Source organism: Apteryx mantelli, chromosome 8, assembly GCF_036417845.1.
Source record: "Apteryx mantelli isolate bAptMan1 chromosome 8, bAptMan1.hap1, whole genome shotgun sequence".
In the NCBI taxonomy this organism is placed as follows: Eukaryota; Metazoa; Chordata; class Aves; order Apterygiformes; family Apterygidae; genus Apteryx; species Apteryx mantelli.
In genome coordinates, this window is record NC_089985.1 from 31755665 (window position 1) to 31775604 (window position 19940).

A 19940-nucleotide genomic window follows, 5' to 3' on the forward strand; every position below is an offset into this window, starting at 1 on the left:
ATGTCTGCAAAGGGGCAGAGACCTTTGCGCTATGTACTAACTGGCTTTGCAAGCGAGGGGTGCAAAATAGTTTGATTGCCCGTGGAGCTGAGCCACATGGTTAGATGCTCCAGTGTCTGGTAAGGTCTCCAACAAAGTGTAAGTCTGAGCTGGCGCTTTCTGCCATCAAGCTGTCCGAATCCCCCAGGGATACTCCACTGACTCATTAGCACTGAGTTCATGCTATGCTCCTCTTTCAGCAGGGACACAACACAAAGTGGCTTTTCACCACCCGGCTACTTATTTCATGAAACTTTCAGCAACTGACAGTCTCAGGGACCTCCTTCAGATGTGACTGCAATTGCTCGTGCGCTCAAGAGAGAGATGCGCGGACTGAAAGCTCCCCTCTCCCCTCCCCAGGCATGTGCTGAATCCAAAGCTCGTGTGTAGGATGGATGCTCTCACACTCGCTTAAATATGGGAACACCTCCGCTCGCCTGTATCTTTCTGTATCTGCTCAGATGCAGAAGAGTTTAAAGCAAGGGATGCTCGGGCTGGGCACTGCTGTTTCTCTGCCCTTCGTCTACTACCAAAGGGGAGAGCGATCCCAGCTCTGCAAGCAGAGGAAAACCTCAGGCCATCCTTTGACAGCACGTTGCCTGAAGCAAGCCCAGCTTCCAGAATCTAACAGCCAGATGTGTGAGGCCACGGGGTGGTAAGGAGGCCACCGACTGCGTGCAGGCTGCATTGCCCCGTCCACCCTGCCCTGGCGTGGGGCTGCTGCATGCCGCAGGCGCAGGCGGTTGAACCCAGTGGGAATCCCGGGGGCTGGTGGCAGGAGGCTGAGCGGGTCCCGGCTGGGGCTGCCTTCCCTCGCAGTCCCTGTAAGACAGCAAAGTGCTGAGCCACTGCCTTGCCATAGAGATTTCTGCACTCTTCCAACAAATGCATTTGCTGTGGAGGCCAGCAGCAGAGCAGCAATTAAGTGCAGAGGAGCTGCTGGGCAAAGACCCTCTGCTTCCAGGAGAAATGGTCGTCTCTCACCTCCCCAGAGCAGACGCTAATAGCACAGAGCGCTCCAGAAAGTTACTCAGCCCTGCGTGGAGAGCCGGCTGCCAGCCCGGCCGGCCTGGCTCCCGCGGTGCTGGGCTCAGCACAGAGCCGCCCTCCAGCACATCGCCCCCATCTTGGTCATTGAAGCTCCCTCCCATTAATTAGAAATGCTAAAATAACCAGGCAACCATACTGCAGGCTGAAAGAGCAGGAATAAATCATAGAAAAGCGAGGAGTAACCAGGATGTTCCTGTTAGCCTTTCGTATCGGGGCTGCCCTGACTTTGGAGACATGAGCGGGCTGCAGGGTCCAGCGGGGTGGAAAGGCAGGGTCAGGACAGGATTGGGGCTCGTCCCCCCACATCAGCAGCTACAGCCCTGCGGGAGGAGTGTAACTCCATGACCAACCACCAAATGCTCGTCATGTCCCTCCTATTCACCTGCCCCCCTTTCCCTGGGATCAGGCCCAGAGACTCACACCGAAACCATTCGGGACACGCGGCCCTGGCTCCAGCCCCGGGCGCAGAGGTGCCTTCCTGCTTGCCCGCACCCAAGGCAAGGCATGGAGCCCACACTGCTCCGGGGCGTTTAGGAAATCCTAAAGCGGGCAAGGATGGGCAGCAGGGCAAAGCACAAACCCCGTTAATGTGAACAAATGGTTCCTCACGGGTCAGCCAGGACACACGGACAGCAGACAGGTCGGGCGCTCCCGACTGGGGCTCGCTGGGCATCGATGCTGGTCTCCAAATCTTAGCGGTGGAGCGTGGGTAACCATGGGGTAACTTACCCCAGTGCGGTGGCGCCTGCGTGGCACGAAGGCTCTGCACAAGCACCGGGCACCAGCTGCCTCCAGCCGTGGGAAGCACCCCTGGCCAGGGCTCTCCCTAGGGGCGCATGCAGCAAAGCTGATTGGCTGCTGGGCACAGTGCCGCGAGGCTGATTGGCTGAGTGAGCACAGTGCCGCGAGGCTGATTGGCTGGGTGGCTACAATGCCACAAAGGGCTGTGTGGCTACAATGTCGCGTGGCTGATTGGCTGGGTGGCCAGAGCACTGCGTGCTGATTGGCTGGGTGGCTACATCCAGATGTGGCAATGAGAAAGGGAGGCGATGTCGCTGCGGGGGGCTCCTGCCCAGACCTGATGGGTCCCCGTCTCCCTTCATTTGGGTCGTGCAGCCCCACCTGGGCAGTGCACAGGCCACTGCAAGGATGAGTGTTTATCGCAACACCTGCGAGGATGAGACCTGCTGCTCTCTTCCCCTGCTACGTGCCACCTTTCCACCCAGGGAAACACTCCCATCTCCAAAAGAAAAGGCCTGATAAAACCAGCTTTGGCAAAAATCAACTCATTTCAACTCAATTTATAATATTTGTCCATGTGTCTATTATTTCTGGTCTTTACAAAAGGTTTTACTATTTTGCCTGACTTACTGTTCTGTGATTCCTCAAATGCCTCTAAGAAACTCAGTGTCACATCTGCCATCTTCCAAGGCCACTTTCAGCAACAGGTTTCATGAGCCATAGCTCAGGAATTTGGAGCATCTGTGGCCATTCCCAGGTCATTTCTTACTGTTCATTTTAACAATTAATTCTAAAGAAGTTTCCACTGGTACATCAATGTGAGGCAGTTCCTCTAGTGGGTCCTTTGTGAGAAAAAGGCTCCAGTCTGGGACATCTTCCGTAGTGAAAAAAACAACGAAAATCATTAACTTAGTTCTTTTATGGCTTTATCAGGGTTCTTTCTTTAGTTCAGGAATCATTCACCTTAAGTAAGGCTTTGTGTCTTTTTGGTATACATCACCATGCTCTTTAACAGAAGCTGCTCCATAGTAACAGCTGGGTCCCACACACTCTTCCACAGGAAATCAAGTTCATCCTTTTCCCCCAACTAGTTGCTTTAAGAAGCAGTCAGTTATAATGGTGAAAAATGTAATTCCTCCATCTTGTGCCCTCATAACATTTTTAAATTAGCACCTGACTTTCTTATTCCAACTTAGACACTTTATGCCAGCTTTCCCAATGCCAGCCCAGGGTGTGCAGCGCCCCAAATGCCAGGTCCTGCTGCCCGAACCAGCCCTGCCAGTCCCTCACATCGAGCCTGAGCGTCTCTAAACCACCTGATGAGAGAGCAGGACATGGCAGCTCGATGTTGTGGGAAACCAAGAACTGTGCCCAGCTAGGCTCGAGAAGAGATGGATGGAGAGAGAAACAGCAAATCTGCCCTTGCATTGCAGCCTGTTGCAAGAAGGAATAGCTTGCCATCTGCTTTCCTTGCAGTAGGGCAAGAAGAGGGGAGCCTGAGCTTTGACAAAGGTCCTGTGAACGCCTGGACCAGCTCAGGATCCAGCTCAGCCTTGGGCGTCTGATCCATGCTGCAAACCTGCATGTTCTGGGCCTCACATTTGGCTGGCCAGACACCTCTGTCCTGGGGTGCTGCGGTATTCATGGGGCTTTGTCTGCTCTCATGGGGCTCCTTCCAGCCTCTGGATCAAAAAAGTAAATAACAGAAGCAAACTGTTCTCTCCATGCCACCTTTCATTGCTGGTGAACAAAGTTAGGAGCTATAGAACAGCAGTGTGGAGAAGTGGTTGTTTGGTTCCCGCACCACGATGGCCGAACCATGCCAGGGAGGTGAAGCCACACCAAGCTGCACCGTGGTGGCACCGCGCGTGGTGACAGGAGCTACAGGGGAGGCGGCGTGCAGAGGGAGACGGGGATGACCAGGGCCATATCAGACACGTTTCCTCGGCCCCACCTGCACCAGTCTCCAGCTCGGTGGCCACACTGGGGACACCAGTCACCAGAGCTGGGTCGTTTCTGCGGCTGCTTTCTCCGCTCTGCCCCATCTCCATGGGAGATCCTGCACCAAAACAAGCCTGCACCTAGTCACCAGGGACTTCAGCAAGTCAGCCAAAGCCAGAGACAAGCTCTCCAGCTCTCCTTCCCTGGCTCCCAACCCGCGATGGAAATACGCGGCTGCCGTCCCCGGGCAGCGACATTCCCGCTGCTCCCGCACAGGCGAGAGGGGCCTGGCTGGGCTGGACTTGGGGGGCAGAAATGCAGCCGCCTGCATTTATTTTGCCTAACAACAGTGATCTCTCTGTATATTTTCATTCTGTTTTCCTAGGCTCAGCTGCCTCCTCAATGAAATGTTTCCAAAGCAGCCCGGCTTGGCAGCACGCCAGCCCCGGCTGCCAGATGAATGGGTGGAGGAGGAGGGACCCATTCCTCTTCTTGACACAGCATCGCTGCACAAGAGGCCTCTGTTGACATTAGGACTGGCTGTTCCCCATCCCCCGAGAGGACCCTCCTGGCCTTGGTGGCAGCAGCGCGCAGGGCAAGGGCAGCAGGCTGCACGTGACGTGGCACCGGGGTCTGCCCTGCTCCTCCGAGGTGGTGGCAGAGCCGCGGACACGGGGTACCGCGAGGCATCCTGGCAGCAGAGCATCCTTCCTCTTCCCTCCCACCTCATGGCGATGATGGCTCGGGGGGGTCTTCCTGGCCCTGGGCTACCAAACAAAGCCTCCTGCTTCGTCCTCACCCCCTCTTTGACCCATGTGGATTTACACTTGGACACTCGTTCCCAGCCTTGCACAGCTCTGGACAGCAAATTGTTTCTCTCCCTTTAAATCTTTCATCTTTCTTTTTAGTTGAAAACGCCTTGCCCAGGAGAGTTGCACCACAGCCTGGGCTCTGTGGGGCAGCAGGACATGATCAAATGTCCCCAGCAGCCACCAGGGACAAGAGGCTGTGCTGGCCAGCGGAGCAGCCCCTGGTGACAATAATATACAGCCTGGCACCGGCTTCACCTAAACCCTGGCCGTAACGCAGACACACAGGACTGCCCCAGCATCCCTGCAGCCTCATCGCAGCCGCAGGCTAGCTCCTCCCCAGGAGCCTGTGCTGTGCCCCCCAGCCTGGCTGGCCCCACGGCAGCCGCAGGACACCCGGGGCTGGTCGCGGGCTGCAGCGGGGAGACGTCCCCCTTCGCTCTGCATGCGGAGGTTTTGCATAGAAGCAGCCCTACATGCCCACCGGGTCACCCAGCAAGACCCACAGCAGCCCCATCCCCTTCTCCAGGCACCCATCGCAATATCACCTCCCTTCCAGCCCCCCAGCTTTAGGAGCCATGCAAGGGAGAGGATGTGGAGTTTAACAAAAAGGCTGAGGAAGCATTTGGAGATAAAAGTCATCAGCATTCTTCCAATCTGCACCTCTCACCGCTGGCCGGCTCCTCTGGCATCTCCACAGCCACTGTGGTCCCTGGAAGGTTTCCAGCTGCCACGGCCACGCTGGTGGGAGCATGTATTAACCAAGACTGGGAGAGCTTTGCTGTTCAGAGCCGCATTTCAATATCAAACGCACAGCAAATCTTCCCGTTTCCCTTTCCAGACCAGAGGGACGAAGCTCATCAAGAAACTTGCAGCTGCTTAAGAAAGAAGAAAAAAAAAAAAAAACTTACTGCAATTCAGCAACTTTGCTGAAGTCGCTCTGGGAGACAGCGCAGAGTTGGTCTGCAGTGCAGGGAGAGCCAGTAACGAACGGAGCAGCCACTGGATCCGGGACTCAGAAAATACAGCTGGTGAGGCCTCCCCTACCTTCTCTGCCCCGATAGGGGTCAGGTAGCTTGAAATCCTCCCTGATAGACCCGAAACCTCTAGCGAGGATGGAGATGCCACCCTGTGCTCCAGCCAGAGCCTTGCCGTTGCTTCGCTGCATGGGACACCCATGGTTCTGTGTGCTGCCAACAGCTCGCTCCTCTCCCTGCAGCGGGCTCTGAGCTGCGGCTGTACGGTGAGTGAAACCCGGGAAGGACTGATGCCCAAATCTTTCCAGGCTTTGGGATTTTGGAGACACTCTGCATGCTTTATAGGGAGCATGACCCAGAAAGGGCCTTTCTGGGCCCTCCCAGCAGAGGCTCACAGTGCACCACTCTCCCCACTGTATTTTGTCAGCAGGGAAACTGAGGCAGGCAAGGCTTGCGTGGTGTAAGGCAATGGGTTCAAACCTGAGCACCTCTCACCCTCCGCGTCAGCTGGTGCTGCCCTGGGCAAAGCCCGGAAAGGGCTGGGGCAGCCGAGCAGCACATGGGTCTGGCAGGACATTTCTGCCCTCTCCTGAAAGCGACACAAACTAAGGCACCGCAGGACAGAGGGTTCAGCGTGGGGAGCTCATGGTGCAGTATGTGCACCCCTTCCCCACTCCCCGAAAACACGGTGCCAGCTGCTGTCTGCTCCTTGCATTCCCTAAGAAAGATTTCAAGGCAGACGGGTGAGAAACCCTGTCTGCTGCTGCCATGGAGGGTTTTCAAAACACCCACCACAGCAGACTCCCAGAGAAGGCGACCACCTCTGGGGAGACGCACGGCAGTGGTGCACAGCACCGCACAGCACCGCAGGAGGGGCTGGGCAGTGCGGTGAGAAGTGGGTTGGACTGAGCTGGGACTTGGCTCTGTATCTTAATACAGAAAGCTTTGCAAAGGAAGTCATAAGACCAGCAGAGGACTGCAGAGATTTTCCTCTTGCACTGGCAGGGTAAAGAGCAGCTGAAGTGGCTCCATGGCTCTAATTTTAAGACAGAAGTAACATGGTCACAGCTTGTCCATCTGCACTGGGGGGGGCTTGGTGCCTGCAAATGTGTCTGCCACATCACTGGGACACAGCAGTCTCTCGGTCTCTCCCAAGGGTCTTCATTCTTCTGGGAAGATCACAACCCAAGCCAGGATGGTCCCAGACCATAAAAAATACTTTTGGCAGTGATCGAGTAATTTCATTGTTAAACAGAGAGTGATAAATGTATTTATAAATCCAGAGAATAACCTTAACGATGCCACCTTGGTACATTCATTCATCAGGATTTAACTACGCATTACATATCCTCAGTTACTGACATGGGAACATGAAGGTGCCCGTGTTCTTTGTACACCTGAACCATGGGGCTTGATTACCCGTGTCCTTGACGCATGCACACATATATTTCCTCATGCATGTCCCAGCAGGCATGTGCTACATCTGTGCAGCGCTGGATTCCCACAGGAGACATCCATGTGCAGTTCCCTGGTGTCCCTGCAATGCTGGCTCTGAAGGTTGCTTTTTTGAAGACAGTCTTTGTTGTCAGAAAGGGATCCAAGATGGAAAAAGAAAGCAGAAAACCTAAAGCACAGACAGTTTTAAGTGCTGCTGCTAACCCTAACCCAGGAGTGACAGCTGCCCCAGGGGCTGGCCCTGGTGCTTGGTGGGGAGGCTGCTCCACCAAAGCTCTCCAAGGCAGTCCTGCTTGGACCATGGGGCAAGCCTCCAGAGCAGCCTGGGAGCCAGCAGGACAGGAGAGGGCTGGGGATGTGCATTCTGCTGCCTTCTGGGCAGGGGCATTTCAAAGGCACTTCTCGAGACAGTGCTAGGACAGCGGGACAAGAAGCGCTGCCCAGATTTTTAGCCTCACCTTCCCAAGCACCATGGGAGCAGGACCTGACCTGACCACAGTAACCCTCTGTGGTCCCTGAGCAAGGCTGCTCTACTGGGCTCTGGGGACTCAGGGACACATCCAGCTCTTGCCGGTGACCAGCACCCGCCTCTGCAAGCCGAGGACCAGAGTCTGGCTCCCAACAGCACGCGGCAGCACATCGTGGGGACACGCACTGTTCCCACCGCCCGTGGTGCGGAGAGGGCTCTGCCTGGATCTGGTGGAAAAGAGGCCAGCCACGCATCGATAAAATGAATTAGTTGTCTCAGCAGCACCGGCAAAATAAGCAAGAGGAGTGGAGCCCGTGAGGCCCGGCCTGCTTTGTTTCAATTACAGCAGCTGCCAGAAGAAGATAACCTCGATATTGATGGCAAGAGCAGCAGACAGAGGTGCCCTTGGGGGCTGCTGGGAGCAGGTAGAGGAGGAAGGGGGGAGGAGGAAAGGAGTGAGAGAGACAGACGAGGGGGATCAGGGTCTCTGCGGGACCCCACACCTCTGGCTCTTGGCACAGCCAGTGCCAGTGCCCCACGGGAGAGCAGGGCCGACTCCACTGGGCTGGTGAGAAAGACCCGTCTGATTGCACTGCCCTTGTCCCCACGGGGACCATCTGCTGTTCATCCTGGCTCTTGCCCCAGCTGCTGGGCAAAGCATCTCCTGGCAGCTATGGGCAGAGGGATGCAGTCTCCCAGGACATGGGGCAGAAATTCAGCTCAGAGTCTGAGACAGGATAAGCATCAGCACATGGACCCATATAACTCTAAGCAGAAAAACCATCTCCTTCCTTCCCATCAGCAGCGAGGAAGTCCCCAGATCCCCGACGCTTGACTGCCCTCACATCCCCATCTTGCCATGGGCCCCATGCTGCCCTCTCCATCACGCATCCCCCTCTCCCATCACGCACACATCCTTGGCCAATCCCCATGCTGGAGGACAGCCCCATGTCCGTGTCATCATGAGGATGACTGTAGCATCCCAGCAGCTCACTGTCAGCTCCAGCCACCTCTCAGCAACACCAGCAAGGAGCGAAGTGGTTCCCTGGGCAAACAGCAGACGGGGTGCCAAGCGAACAGATCTGGACTGCACAATCCCACCCTCACGCAGCAGGGGGGGTGGGGGGGGGGGAGTCCCAACATCTCCAGCAGCCACAGTGTGGGCTGAAGTGAACCTCACTCAAAGCTCTTGCAAGGTTCAAGCCTTAAAGGAATATTTTCAGGTCCTGCAGTCTGGGACCCACTAGCAATCAGGTGGTAGGTACTATTTAACTTAACAAGGCCTCAGGCTCACCTGCAACCCCCACTTGTGCTGGGTCTCTGCAAACCCCCATTTAATCTCTCTTCCTTCTCTCTTTTCCCCACATCCCCCCAGTACCCCCCAACCAGCTCTAACCCGGCAGGATCTCTGTCCCCACAGCCCACTCCACCCCACAGCCCAGGGCAGGCAGCCCCACATCACACCTATAAGCCATACGTCCAGGTGCCCAGCCAAACTTCCCCCAGACAGTGCGGGGTTAATGCTCTGCCCTCACAGAGGCTAAGGCCTGGGTTCAAATCCTGCTTTCACCAGGTCAGAAAGCAATGGGCAGGTATGAAAAGATGACTGTTTCTTCAGTCTCCCTCCTGCTTACCTCCAGTTCCCTCCACAGGGGAATGCAAATCTCCTCTCATGCTGCTGCTTTGTGGAGTCCACATGCTGCCCAAATCCCTCCATGCTGGGAGAGACAACCAGGGCCTTCCTGTACCACGTCAAGCCGGGGCTGAGCAAGACCCCCACCCTCTGTGAGAAAGGGGCACCACCAGAAGCCAGGCGGAGCAGGATTCACTCCACAGAGGCTTTATTCATGATCTCAATATTCACATTCCTCTCAGACCACCGACCTCTCTTCCCCTCCAGGATTTTCACCCACATCCTCCCAGGGCTGTGGGCCCTGGACACGGCCCCTGGGTTTCTGAGAGGGGGCAAGGCCACCATCTTGCGGCCACCCATCACCACTGCACATACCTGTGTGCGAGACATGGAGGTCCCCAGGATATGGCAGCTTTGGGGGTACAGGGTTTGGACCATTGGAAGTGGTGACCTCCTATCAGCACCCACTCCTAACACCACCAGCATCTGGGCTCACGTCTCATGGGGTGCACACTACCCCTCCATTCGCTCCCTGGCCAAGATGCCCAGGGATGCTGGGATGGGCAGAGGCTCTGCTGGCCATCACTGCTCACGTCCCAGTTCTGTCTCCTCCACCCCTGCTCTGCTGCTCCATGCAGTGTCATCCTGCAGTGACCGAGGAAGTCCCAGTTTGCACTACGGGCTTCATTGAGCATGGAAAGGCAGGTGTCAGCAGAGGAAGAGTCAAAACTGAGCCCTAGGGCAGAAAAGGCAGCATCTTTTGGTGTCCGAGGGGGATCTTCATCACAGGGTGGGAATATGACCTACATGAGGGATGCTGAAGGGGGTTGTTAAATCAATGCTGCTGGTGACCAGCAACCTGAGGGACCAGCAAGTCCTTTCATGCCTCTGGGAAGTGTGTTGGCATGGTTTGCACAGCACTGGGTTCACCAAGGCAGCCCAGCTCTGCTTAGTGGTCATGTCGCTCCTGCTCCTGGCCCTTGGGATCGGGCTTGCTGTGGTCTCTGTGGTGGTGGAGACCATGGGCAGCACGCTGGCGGTCCGCACTCGGGTCTGAGGCTTTTTCACTGCTGACCATGTGGTGTTGAGGATGGAGAGGGTTGAGCTGGTGAATGGGCAGCTCTGGCTCCTTCTCCTCCTGTTCAGGAAGCGGGCTCGGATTTGCAGGGACCTCCATGGTGCTGTTAGCCTGGAGAAAGTAACACAAAGATTGGTGTGTTATATGAATGCACACACTGCCCCACAGTGACCTCGCAAAAGCACATATGTGCTGGGATGAAAGCAGAAGAGCATCAGTCATAGGGAAAGCTGCACAAGTCGGAGAAAAGCCTCTCCAGCCAGGACCCAGTACACAGTGAGGACAGAAGAGATCAGAGCACGCAGACAGCAAAGTTCTTTACGTATGTCCCTTGGCTCAAGCTGACTGTGGTCCAGGGAATTCCTGTGCCAGAAAAGAGCCTTTGCATTTAATAGTCCTAGATGGATTTTTCTTCTGTGAAGTGTCTAATCACCTGCTGAGCCCAGAGCCGAGAACTACATATTTTTCTTTGCTCTGAGCTTGCCACGACTGGGTCCATTGCATTCCCCTTCCTTATATCAGAAGAGACAATGACCCTAGTCTGCTTTTCCAGGCCACTTGTTATACTCCTCCACTATAACCCTTTCAGTCCCCTCCTTTTCAGCCTGCAAAACCCTGATCTATTTAGCTACCCTTATTCCAGAGCTTTCACCACCTTCCCTCTCAACCTTTTCCAGTCCTACCATCAGCAAGAGCAGATCCGCACACAGGCTTGAAGATGTGGTGCAGCATGGGATTACACAAAGGCATAACAGTGTTTTGTTCTCCATTCCATTTTTAACATTAGATTTGGTGGGGGGAGGGGTGTGTTGCTGTATTGTGTACTGAGCTGGTATTCTCATGATATTAATCCCTAGAGCGCCAAGATCCCATGGCTGAGTGTGACTACCAACTGAGTCCACCCCCTAGAGGAAGGTAGATGAAGGGTTGTTTTGTCTGATGTGCACTGCTTTTCATTTATTCACACTGAAATTCATCTGCACTTACTTACTCACCCAGCACTCTGAGGTCCTTCTGCAGCTCCTTGACTGCACTGGGTTGGCTTTCAATTATACAAGCCCAGTAGCCCAGATAACCCAGTATCATCAAACTCTCTCACCCCTCTGTTCCCTGAAGCAGCCCTTTCTCCCCAGCTGCTGATGAAGATGCTGAAACAGCCCTGGTCCTGGAACAGTCTCTGTGCAACTGCAAGGACCATCCACTTACCACTACCCTGCTTCCTAGCTTTTAACTAACTTTTTATCCATGCAACAGCCTCCTCTCTTAAACCACAACTGCCTTTAAGACCTTTGGTGAGCAACCTCATCGCTCACCTGTTGGATGCCTCAGCAGACTCAGGGGACCTTCCCCTCCGTGCAGGTTTGGGAGCTGTGCCTCCCCTCCCACAGCGTGTTGGCTGTGCCCCAACACATCCTGCCCATCTGCAGCACCACATACTTTATTCTTTATTAGTCTCTGCCAGTTCAGATGTTAGATTCAGAGCTCTCATTCCCTGGTTCCTCCTTTTTAAAGACAAGCCTGGTTCTAGCCGCCTTTCAGGCCTCTGAGACCAAGGCAGATTGCCATGAGAAGTCACCTGCTGGAGTTAAGTAGCATGGGCTGTGTGTGGGGAGGAACTGCCTTGTGTCCCTGCTGGGATGCTGAGATCCCAAGTGGTCAGCCTGAAGCCAGAGGGGGCTGGCTCAAGAGAAGAGACAGGAGTCTGGGTCTGGTAAGTGCCCGACCCACACTGCATGCTGCTTCTTACCTCCTGGGTGCTGTTGGGGTAGAGGGAGCAGTTGCCGCAGAAGTCCTTGCTGTAGGTGAAGCGGATGGCTGACTCGACGTAGGGGAAGTGTAGGAAGCTGTAGGGCAACTGGATGTGGAAAGCCAGGCGGGCACAGCTGCGGGGCAAAGCGAGGGCTGAGCTAAAGGGGCTGATAGGGAGGATCCCCCTTCTGCCCCCCAGCCCAGCGAGGGGGCACTGAGACACTCCACCCGGGCAGAAAAGAACAACTCAGCCCAGCAACCTTGCCTTCTCACAGCCCTCGGCTAACTCCTGCCCTTCCTGCTGCCGAGCCAGCCCGCACAAAGCAATAACCCTGCCCGCAGGGAGCTCCTTCTGCACACAGACAGCAAAACACTAACACGATCCTGCGGCTGGGGAAACTGAGGCGCATGCGGGGTGATTTGCATCCACAGCCAATCCACCACGCGCCTCTCCCAGCCGGTGCAATGCCCCCGGGGTGAGGTGCTCTGCAGTGACTCATGCACGTCTCAGACGAACCTTTCCCGCTGTCTAGGCGGGAAGTCCTGAGCTTTACTGATCAGAAATCCCATTCCCCAGCTCTGCCAAGACCCTGCCGAGCTGGGATATTGAGCCATGGATGCCGGGGAGCGGGTGGCTGTTTTGTAAGACGGAAGGGATCAAGCTGTGCTGGTGGCTACATCCCCCAGGGGCCGCAGGGGAACACGATGAAACCCAGGACATCTAGCAGCGGGGATAGTTTCGGCCCAGCAGCCTGGCTGAGGGCAACCGGAGGGTACCCAAACCCGCAGCCCCTGAGCTTTTGGGACAGCAGAGAGCTCCCGGCTCTCATGTCCCTGCAGGGCTCTCTCAGCTGGAAACCTTTCACTGTCCCCGGGGACGCTGAGGGAAGGTGGACCGGGAGAGCAGCGGCGTTGTGCCCGGTCCCTTCCCCGCCACCGCCAGCCCCTGCGGCAGCCAAAGTTCAAGGGCCGGCGGAGCACGCGGGGCTGGGAGCGCCTGCCAGCGACAGTGGAAACCCCGTGTCCTGGCCCCGAGCAGAGCCAGGGGGGGGGGGGACCCAGGCATCCTGCCCACCCCCGCCACCACCAGCGCCCCGATCCCTCGCCGCCCCGGCAGGGCCGGCCACAGGCACGAGACCCCGTGCTCACCGGTCATAGACGAGGAAGTCGTCCTTGTCACCCTCTAGGACCTGCCACACGTCGGGGTCCTGGGGCTCCTGCTGGTACACGGGGACGCCGGGGGGGGCCTGGCGCGCCAGCTCCCCGAACATGGCCCGGGACAGCGGCGCCTTCTCGTTGACGATCATGTAGCGGACGTCGGCCATGCCCTGCTGCGACAGCTTCTCTCGCAAGCCCCTGAGGCTGTGGGGAGAGAGGGAGGAGGCGGCGCCTGAGGGGGTGCCGGGCCACCACGGCGTCCCCCCGCAGCGGGGCCCACCACGGCGGCCGGCGGGGGGTGGGGGGAGCGGGCCTCACCTGTGGGCCTGCCTCAGGCAGAAGTGTCAGCTGGCCTTGAGCAGGGCCACCACCGTCACCCGCCCCGCCGCCCCCGCCATGGGGCTGGAGCCGTTGACGGTCCACGCCGGGGCCTCCCGGCAGAGCCGGCTGCTGTTGGCCGCCCCCTCGGCCGCCGCCGCCGCCGCCACCAGCCAGGCGGCCAGGGCCAGCGCCACCGGCCCCATCCCGGCCCTGGCGAGGAGCAGGAGGGAAGCGGGATATTAAGCCCCCTGCGTCCTTTTGCGCTGACGGTAACGCCAAGGGCGCCGGCACCCCGAGCGCCTGCTGGCCCCCCGGCGCCCTCCCCGCCTGGCACCCCGCTGCCGCCGTCCTGGCCAGAAGCGCCTGTCAGTGCCACGGCGAAATGGCGGATTTTGCAGCCGGCGCTGGGGGACAAAGACCCGCTTTGATTCCTGCCGCCAGCCCCGGGCCGCTGGCCTGAATGGAGGGCAGTGTTGTACTGGGCCCAGCGGGGCACTGGGAGCCAGGACACCTGCTGCGGAGGGGGGGCCGCGGGCTGCGGGACGGGACCTCGTTTCTCCAGAAACGGGGCTTAAGGTTTAGGTTTGGGGATTAGGATGCCCGGCTCCTAATCTGAGTCCTGGTTAAATAACGCTGCCCCCTTGCCCTTGGCTTTCCCAGGAGCCAAAGGCCACAGCAGCGTGCCTCAGTTTCCCCCTTGCCCGGGCAGCGGGCACCTCCGCGGCAGACAGGCTGCGAGGGTTAATAAATTCCCACCCACCTGCAGTGCAAAGGGCAAGAGCGCGGGGGCAAACAGCCCTCTCACCGTCTGCGCCAGCCCGAAGCAGGAAGGACCTTTGCCGGACGTCCCCACCCTGCTCTCCCTGCCGCCATGCTGGCCCTGTCTCACCAACACCGGATTCGCCGTCAACACCATGGCAGCAGGACAGACAGACGGATGGCGGTGCCGCACGACAGTGGGGGGAAGGTCCTGCTTTCCCCCACAACCTTCTCCACCTTTCCACCCCCGGGAGCCAAACCCAACCCTGGCTGATGGCTCGTCTTTGCCCCAGAGCCAGGCACGGACGCAGACCCTGTCAGCTTGGCCTTGGCTGAGAAGTCACTCGGACACAGACGTTTTAACCTTCAGGCCACCTTGAAGTCCTCAATGCCCCACAAAGCTCTTGGGGGGCTGCTGGACCTTTTAACCCCTCAGTATTTGCCCTATGCCCCCTTCCTCCCAAATCCTTCCCATGCCAAGATATGCTCCATTCCTCCAGGATCCGGCAGACTTAACAGGCCCGGGGAGGAGAGGGGCTCAGGGGCTGATCCAGGGCGGTGGGGAGGGAGCAGGGGGCTGCCTGGTCTGGATGGAGAGTCCCGATTCCCAGCCCCCTTCTCTCCCCGCCGCGCGAGAACGAGTCCCCAGTACCGTGCCTTCCCCTTGCCGCCGGAGCTACAGTCCGCCCTGTCCTGCGGCCAAACCTCGGCTCCCCAGACCTGGCCGCTCTCCGCAATGCCCCGCCGGCCCTCGTCCCTCTTTTATCTCCTGGCCCGGCCCCCTCCACCCAGAAGGGAGGGGAAGAGCCCAGAGCTGGGGACGGCTCCCCGGCCGCCACCGCCTGCCCGGGGAACGGCAACAAGGCAGCCACTGTCCCCACCGGTGCCACGCAGCTTCGGGGTCCTGCTGCCGCGGCCGAGCCTGGGCCGTGCTGGGGGGACGCAGCCTCACCCACGGGGCGCCTGGCAGTGCCGCTGGGGGAAAGCCAGGCTTTAAAACCTGCCTTTGGGCAAAGAAGGTCTGGACGGCCATGCCCAGGGCACCGCTCCCACCGAAGGGGCGCCCGCTGAGTTGCATCCCTGCCAGGAGGATGGTGGGGTGACACCGAACGGTGCCACTCGCACACGAGGCAGCCAAAAGGACAGACACCTGCCCCCGTCCCCGGGGTGCCGGAGCGGCCCTGCCCCATGGGACCACCATCCCAAAGGCCCTGCAGTCCCATCGCACTGGGGCTGCTCTCTGGTTGTGGTTTGCCCCACGAGCCGGGCAGAGCCCCTAAGTACCCCCGCCATGTGATAACCCCACAACTAGCCCTTGGCAATGTGTCCCCGTAGCTCCACGGTGGCCCTTGATCAAGAAGCGCCACGATGGCACGGGCCGCCAACACTCTCTTGAGAAATCGCGGCGCTGGTGGCTCGCCCCTGCCCCAAAACAAACACGAGGCGCTCACCACTTCAGCCAGGCACTGACATCGCCGCAAATATTTGAGCGGTTTATCACACCCAGGATCTGTACAAAAACACGATAAGCCGAGGAAGGGCAGCCGACGTAAACACAGCTGGGGCAGTGACACAGCCCCAGCCGCATGGAACGGGCTCCAAGAGGGGAGCTTCTCCCCAAAAACAAGCAGGAGGGGAAGGTACAAAAGCAGCGGGGGGGGGATCACTGCTTAGGGACTAGAGTGGTTTCAGGATGACAGCAAGGACTGGGAGCCGTGGGGAGAGCGCAGGTTGGGATTGGGGGCTGGATGCAGCCGGGCAGGCTCAGCTTGGACCATCCCCTGACTGATCCCAGACGCCCTCCACGGAGCAGCCACCCCACATCTGCAGTCACCCCCCGAGTCCCCGGGCACAGTGACACACCCGGCACTCAGCGGGGGGTTACAGCTGCCCGGCGGGAAGGGGTCCAGCAGCCAAGTGCCCCGGCTGGCCGTGCACCCAGGCACCCAGCGCAGCAGCGAGCCCTTTCGTCACCCGTCCCGAAGGACGCCCGGCCACGCACCCAGCCCTGGCCCGGTGGCCGCCTCGCCTCCTCCCCGCGCTCGTCCCGGCTGCCTTCCCCCGCCGCAGGCAGTGGTATTTGGGGTTATCAGGCCGTGTAGCTTTTTTGTTCTGCAAACACAGCCTGGCACGTTTTGGACCAGTGCAAACTTTCAGCATCCGCAGCGCCCGGCGGGCAGCTCAAACGCGCCCGGTGCGGCCACAGCGCAGCTCCCGCGCTGCCCCGACACCGGCGCTTTGCAGCCGCGTGCGACGCAGCCCTGCGCTCGCGCCAGAAGAGCCGGCCGCCAGCTTCGCCCTCTGCACCCCCCAAACCCCTCCGCCCCCCGCTAGCCGCCCCCGCGGGGGCCGCGGCAGCCTGCAGGCCAGGCTCTCCGGCGGCGGCGCTGCCAGCCCCCGTCCTCTCCCTCTCCCGCCGTGACCTGTCGCAAGCCGGGGAGGAGCGAACCGCCGCTCCGCGCTGCCTCCGGGCGGAGCCGGCCTCCGTCCCGAAATCCCCTTCCCGCCTCGCAGCCTTGCGCCGCGCGGCCGCGATCCGGCCCAGGCGGCGGCACCGCGCCACGTGCGCGCCCAGGTGAGCCGGCGGCTCGGCCTGGCCGGGGCGTCGCCTCGCGTCGCCTCGCGTCGCGGGGCCCCCCGGCACGGCGGGTTGGCGGGAGCCGGCGTGGCGGGGCTGCGCCAGGCTCGCTGCGGAGCCGGGCACCGATGCCCGCGGCACGGCGCGGCTGCGGGAGGGAGGGAGCGCCGTGCCCGGCCGGCGCGCTGCCTCGGGGCGGGGGCGGGGGGGGCTTTTGGCGGCCCCTTCCCCGGCACACGCATGGGGTGGTCGGGCTCGCGGCGGGGACACGCTGGGCCGCCCCCCCCTCACCCCCCCCCCGTGCCGGGCAGGGTGCCCGGGTGCGCTGCGGCCGCCTCCATCGCGGGGTGGCTCGTTGCCCTCTGCCAGCTACGTACAGCCCTGCCGGGGGGGGGGGGGGGAACGGGGGCAAGAAAATGCTGCAAGGCCGGTTTTGGGGGGTGGGGGGGGGAATATTTAAACAGGTTTCCCTCACTCCCGCCCCGATGCACATCCACGGGGTCCAGCCTGGGTCACTCGTGCAGGATGGGGGGTCAGGGGCCTCAGCTGGATGTTCTTGGCTGATAATAATATTTTTGGTCAGGTCTTTTATCCCCATTAAGCATCACAGGTTTGGGGGAGGGGGGATTCCCAGCGGTGTCCCACATGCTTCACCCTCTGCGGCGCTAGAGCAAGGTCACGGCTCGATGGCTGCCGGGGGAGCGCGCTGGCTCCCTGCTGTCCTTGCCGGGAAGGGGGGCAGCGTGCCAGGCGGCCGTGCCTCTGCTGCCCCATGCCGTTAGCAGGGCAGGGGTGCACCGCTGACGGGGGCAGGGGCCAAACAGGAGACCTTAGGGCATAACCAGCATGTTCCTCTGCATCTACCAGTCCAGCTGCTGCATTCCCAGTTGTTGGCACAGGGTGCCCCCACTACCCTCACCCCCATGGTCTTGCTTAGACACACACACACTCCTCTGCCACCCAGATACCCCTGAATATTCCTGCTGCACCTTGCTGCGGCACCCTCGAGGGACGCACGACTCCAGAAGGGTCTCCCCCAGCTGTGACCAGGGCTTGGGGCTTTCCTCCTCCACCACCTGGTGTTGGTGTGGGGCAGGGCAGCTGCTGGGCCCCAAAGGGGTGGCGGGATGGTCTGGCATCCTTGGGCAGCACCTTGCAGCTAGTCCTGAAGGCGGGTACCCTCGGGAGAGAGTGAGAAGCACCTATCCTTGCAAGTGCAATAAGTGACCCTTATTTAAAATACATATGCTTAAGAAGTGTAAAGTTATGTGTGTGTGCACATATATATGCACACGTGTATGTGTATTATATGTGTGTGTATATATATATACATATACACAAACACAGAGCCACATGCATGATATCAGTCACGGCCTGGTGGACCAGTGCATGTGCTGGGGGAAGAGCTAATTCCTCACGGCCGGAAAGCCCTGCACAGGCTCAGCTCTGACGGCCACATGTCCTCCCTGCAGGGCACCCACACCATGGCAGCCTCGCTGAGCCGCGTGTGCTACATCTCCCTCCACATCCCCTACGGGCAGGCCTGGGCCCAGGACCTCGCCGCCGCGTTTCGCTTCCAGCCCTTCGCCGTGCGGGAGATGCCACGGGTCCGGCAGCTGGCACTCCGGCGGGGTGCCGCCGTCTTCGTCGTCAACGAGCGCCTGGCACCCAGGCACGCCGGTGGCTCCCACGGGGACTTCCTCTATGACGTGGACCCCCGGCCAGCCTTGGGCACGGCCTCCAACATCTGCTTCGAGGTGGACGACGTACCTGGGCTCTGCGAGCGGCTGCAGAGACGGGGCTGCTCCCTGCGGGTGCCCCCCACCGAGGTGGGTGACGATGGCGGCTCCGTCACCTACGGGGTGGCGAGCTCCGTCGTGGGCAACGTCAGCCATACCCTGCTCGACCGATCCCGCTACCGGGGGCCCTTCCTGCCTGGCTTCCAGGCAATCCCGGGAGCCCCCCCAGATGTTGGGGATCAGGTTGAAATCACCCACTTTGACCACATCACCTGCGTCTGCTCACGGGGCAGCGCCAGGGCGGCTCTGGACTGGTACCAGCAATGCTTCGGTTTCCAGCGCTTTCAGCTGAACCCGCAGGAGAGCCTGGCCGAGGGGTACGCGATCAACGGCCAGGGGGTCGGCATGCTCCTCCTGGCACTGCAGAGTGCCAAGGGTGCCCCGGCCCCGCCACTCCACAGCTGCAAACTCATCCTCATCGAGTCCCTCTCGGAGGGCGGCACGAACCAAGTCGATACCTTCCTGGAGCAGCACAGGGGGGCTGGGATCCAGCACGTCGGCCTCTGCACCCCAGACATCATCAACACGACCAGGGCCTTGAAGCAGGCCGGCGTGCGGTTCTTCATGCCCCCTGCCACCTATTACAGCCAGGGGGGCAAAGAGGAGGAGATCCGGGGAGCCGGGCAAGACCCCCATGTGCTAGCAGAGCTGGGCATCCTGCTGGACACTGCGGTGGCTGGGGACAGCAAGAATGGTTGGCAGGGTGCTGACACCTCAGAGAGCCCCTCAGAGAAGAAACATTTAATGCAGATCTTCACCCACCCCATCTTCCCCGAGGAGACCTTCTTCCTGGAGCTCATTGAGCGGCGGGGTGCCCCAGGCTTTGGGGAAGCCAATATACGGGCGCTGTGGAAAGCTGTGCAGGTCCATATGGCCCAGCAGCAGTAGCAGCAAGCCTCCTCCTGTCCCCCCGGGGAACCCCACTGCAGATACCAGCCTGCAACTGCCACATGGCTAAGGTTAGCAGAGTTTGGGAAGTCTCTGATCCAACCCAAAGCCAAACTCAGCTCAGGGTCAGGTCCAGCTGAGCTCTGAGCATCTTAGAGGGTGGAAATTGATTTCTTGCCTCCCTCAACTCTCCCTTCCAGTGATTTATCACCCTCTTGTGCAGACATTTTTGCCTTAATTTAAACTTAATCTAAGCAGACTTGTCTGCTGCACGCTGTGCAGGGATGAAGCCCCAGAGGCGAGGGGCTAGCGGAGGGAAGGGAGCCGGCGCAGACACCGCAGCCACATGGGGGTTATGGCCTGGAGCCCCAGCAGCTCTGGTACAGAGACTTCCTCTTGATTACCTCAATTAAAGAGTTAACCTTAAAACACTGCTTTGGCTTTTTCCTCCTCCTGTTTAGGAGGCGCCAGGTGTCAGGCAGTGCTCCGGGTGCCT

General features: G+C 59.5%; 2 protein-coding genes across 3 annotated transcripts; one reads left to right on the plus strand and one right to left on the minus strand.

Annotated features, from left to right (window-relative positions):
- Positions 1 to 9305: 9305 nt before the first annotated feature.
- On the minus strand, positions 9306 to 14910 carry LOC106485923 (selenoprotein Pb-like). 2 transcript variants are annotated; one of them, XM_067300477.1, is made up of 5 exons: positions 14832 to 14910; positions 13418 to 13630; positions 13091 to 13303; positions 11940 to 12075; positions 9306 to 10303 (listed from the first exon to the last, which is right to left on the minus strand). In XM_067300477.1, the coding sequence occupies exons 2-5, from the start codon at positions 13621 to 13623 to the stop codon at positions 10064 to 10066; spliced, it is 795 nt and encodes a 264-aa protein (XP_067156578.1). In that variant the 5' UTR covers positions 13624 to 13630; positions 14832 to 14910; the 3' UTR covers positions 9306 to 10063. The 2 variants fall into 2 exon arrangements, with proteins under 2 accessions (XP_067156578.1, XP_067156579.1); XM_067300478.1 differs by having other exon boundaries at positions 14885 to 14904.
- A 1772-nt stretch (positions 14911 to 16682) lies between these two features.
- Positions 16683 to 19867, plus strand: HPDL (4-hydroxyphenylpyruvate dioxygenase like). The gene is made up of 2 exons (XM_067301127.1): positions 16683 to 16754; positions 18230 to 19867. Exon 2 carries the CDS (start codon positions 18242 to 18244, stop codon positions 19442 to 19444), a length of 1203 nt encoding a protein of 400 aa, XP_067157228.1. The 5' UTR covers positions 16683 to 16754; positions 18230 to 18241; the 3' UTR covers positions 19445 to 19867.
- The last annotated feature ends 73 nt before the right edge of the window (positions 19868 to 19940 follow it).

Bases quoted from the DNA above. Each gene is read 5' to 3' on its own strand.
- HPDL (XM_067301127.1), top strand. From the start codon at position 18,242: ATGGCAGCCTCGCTGAGCCGCGTGTGCTACATCTCCCTCCACATCCCC.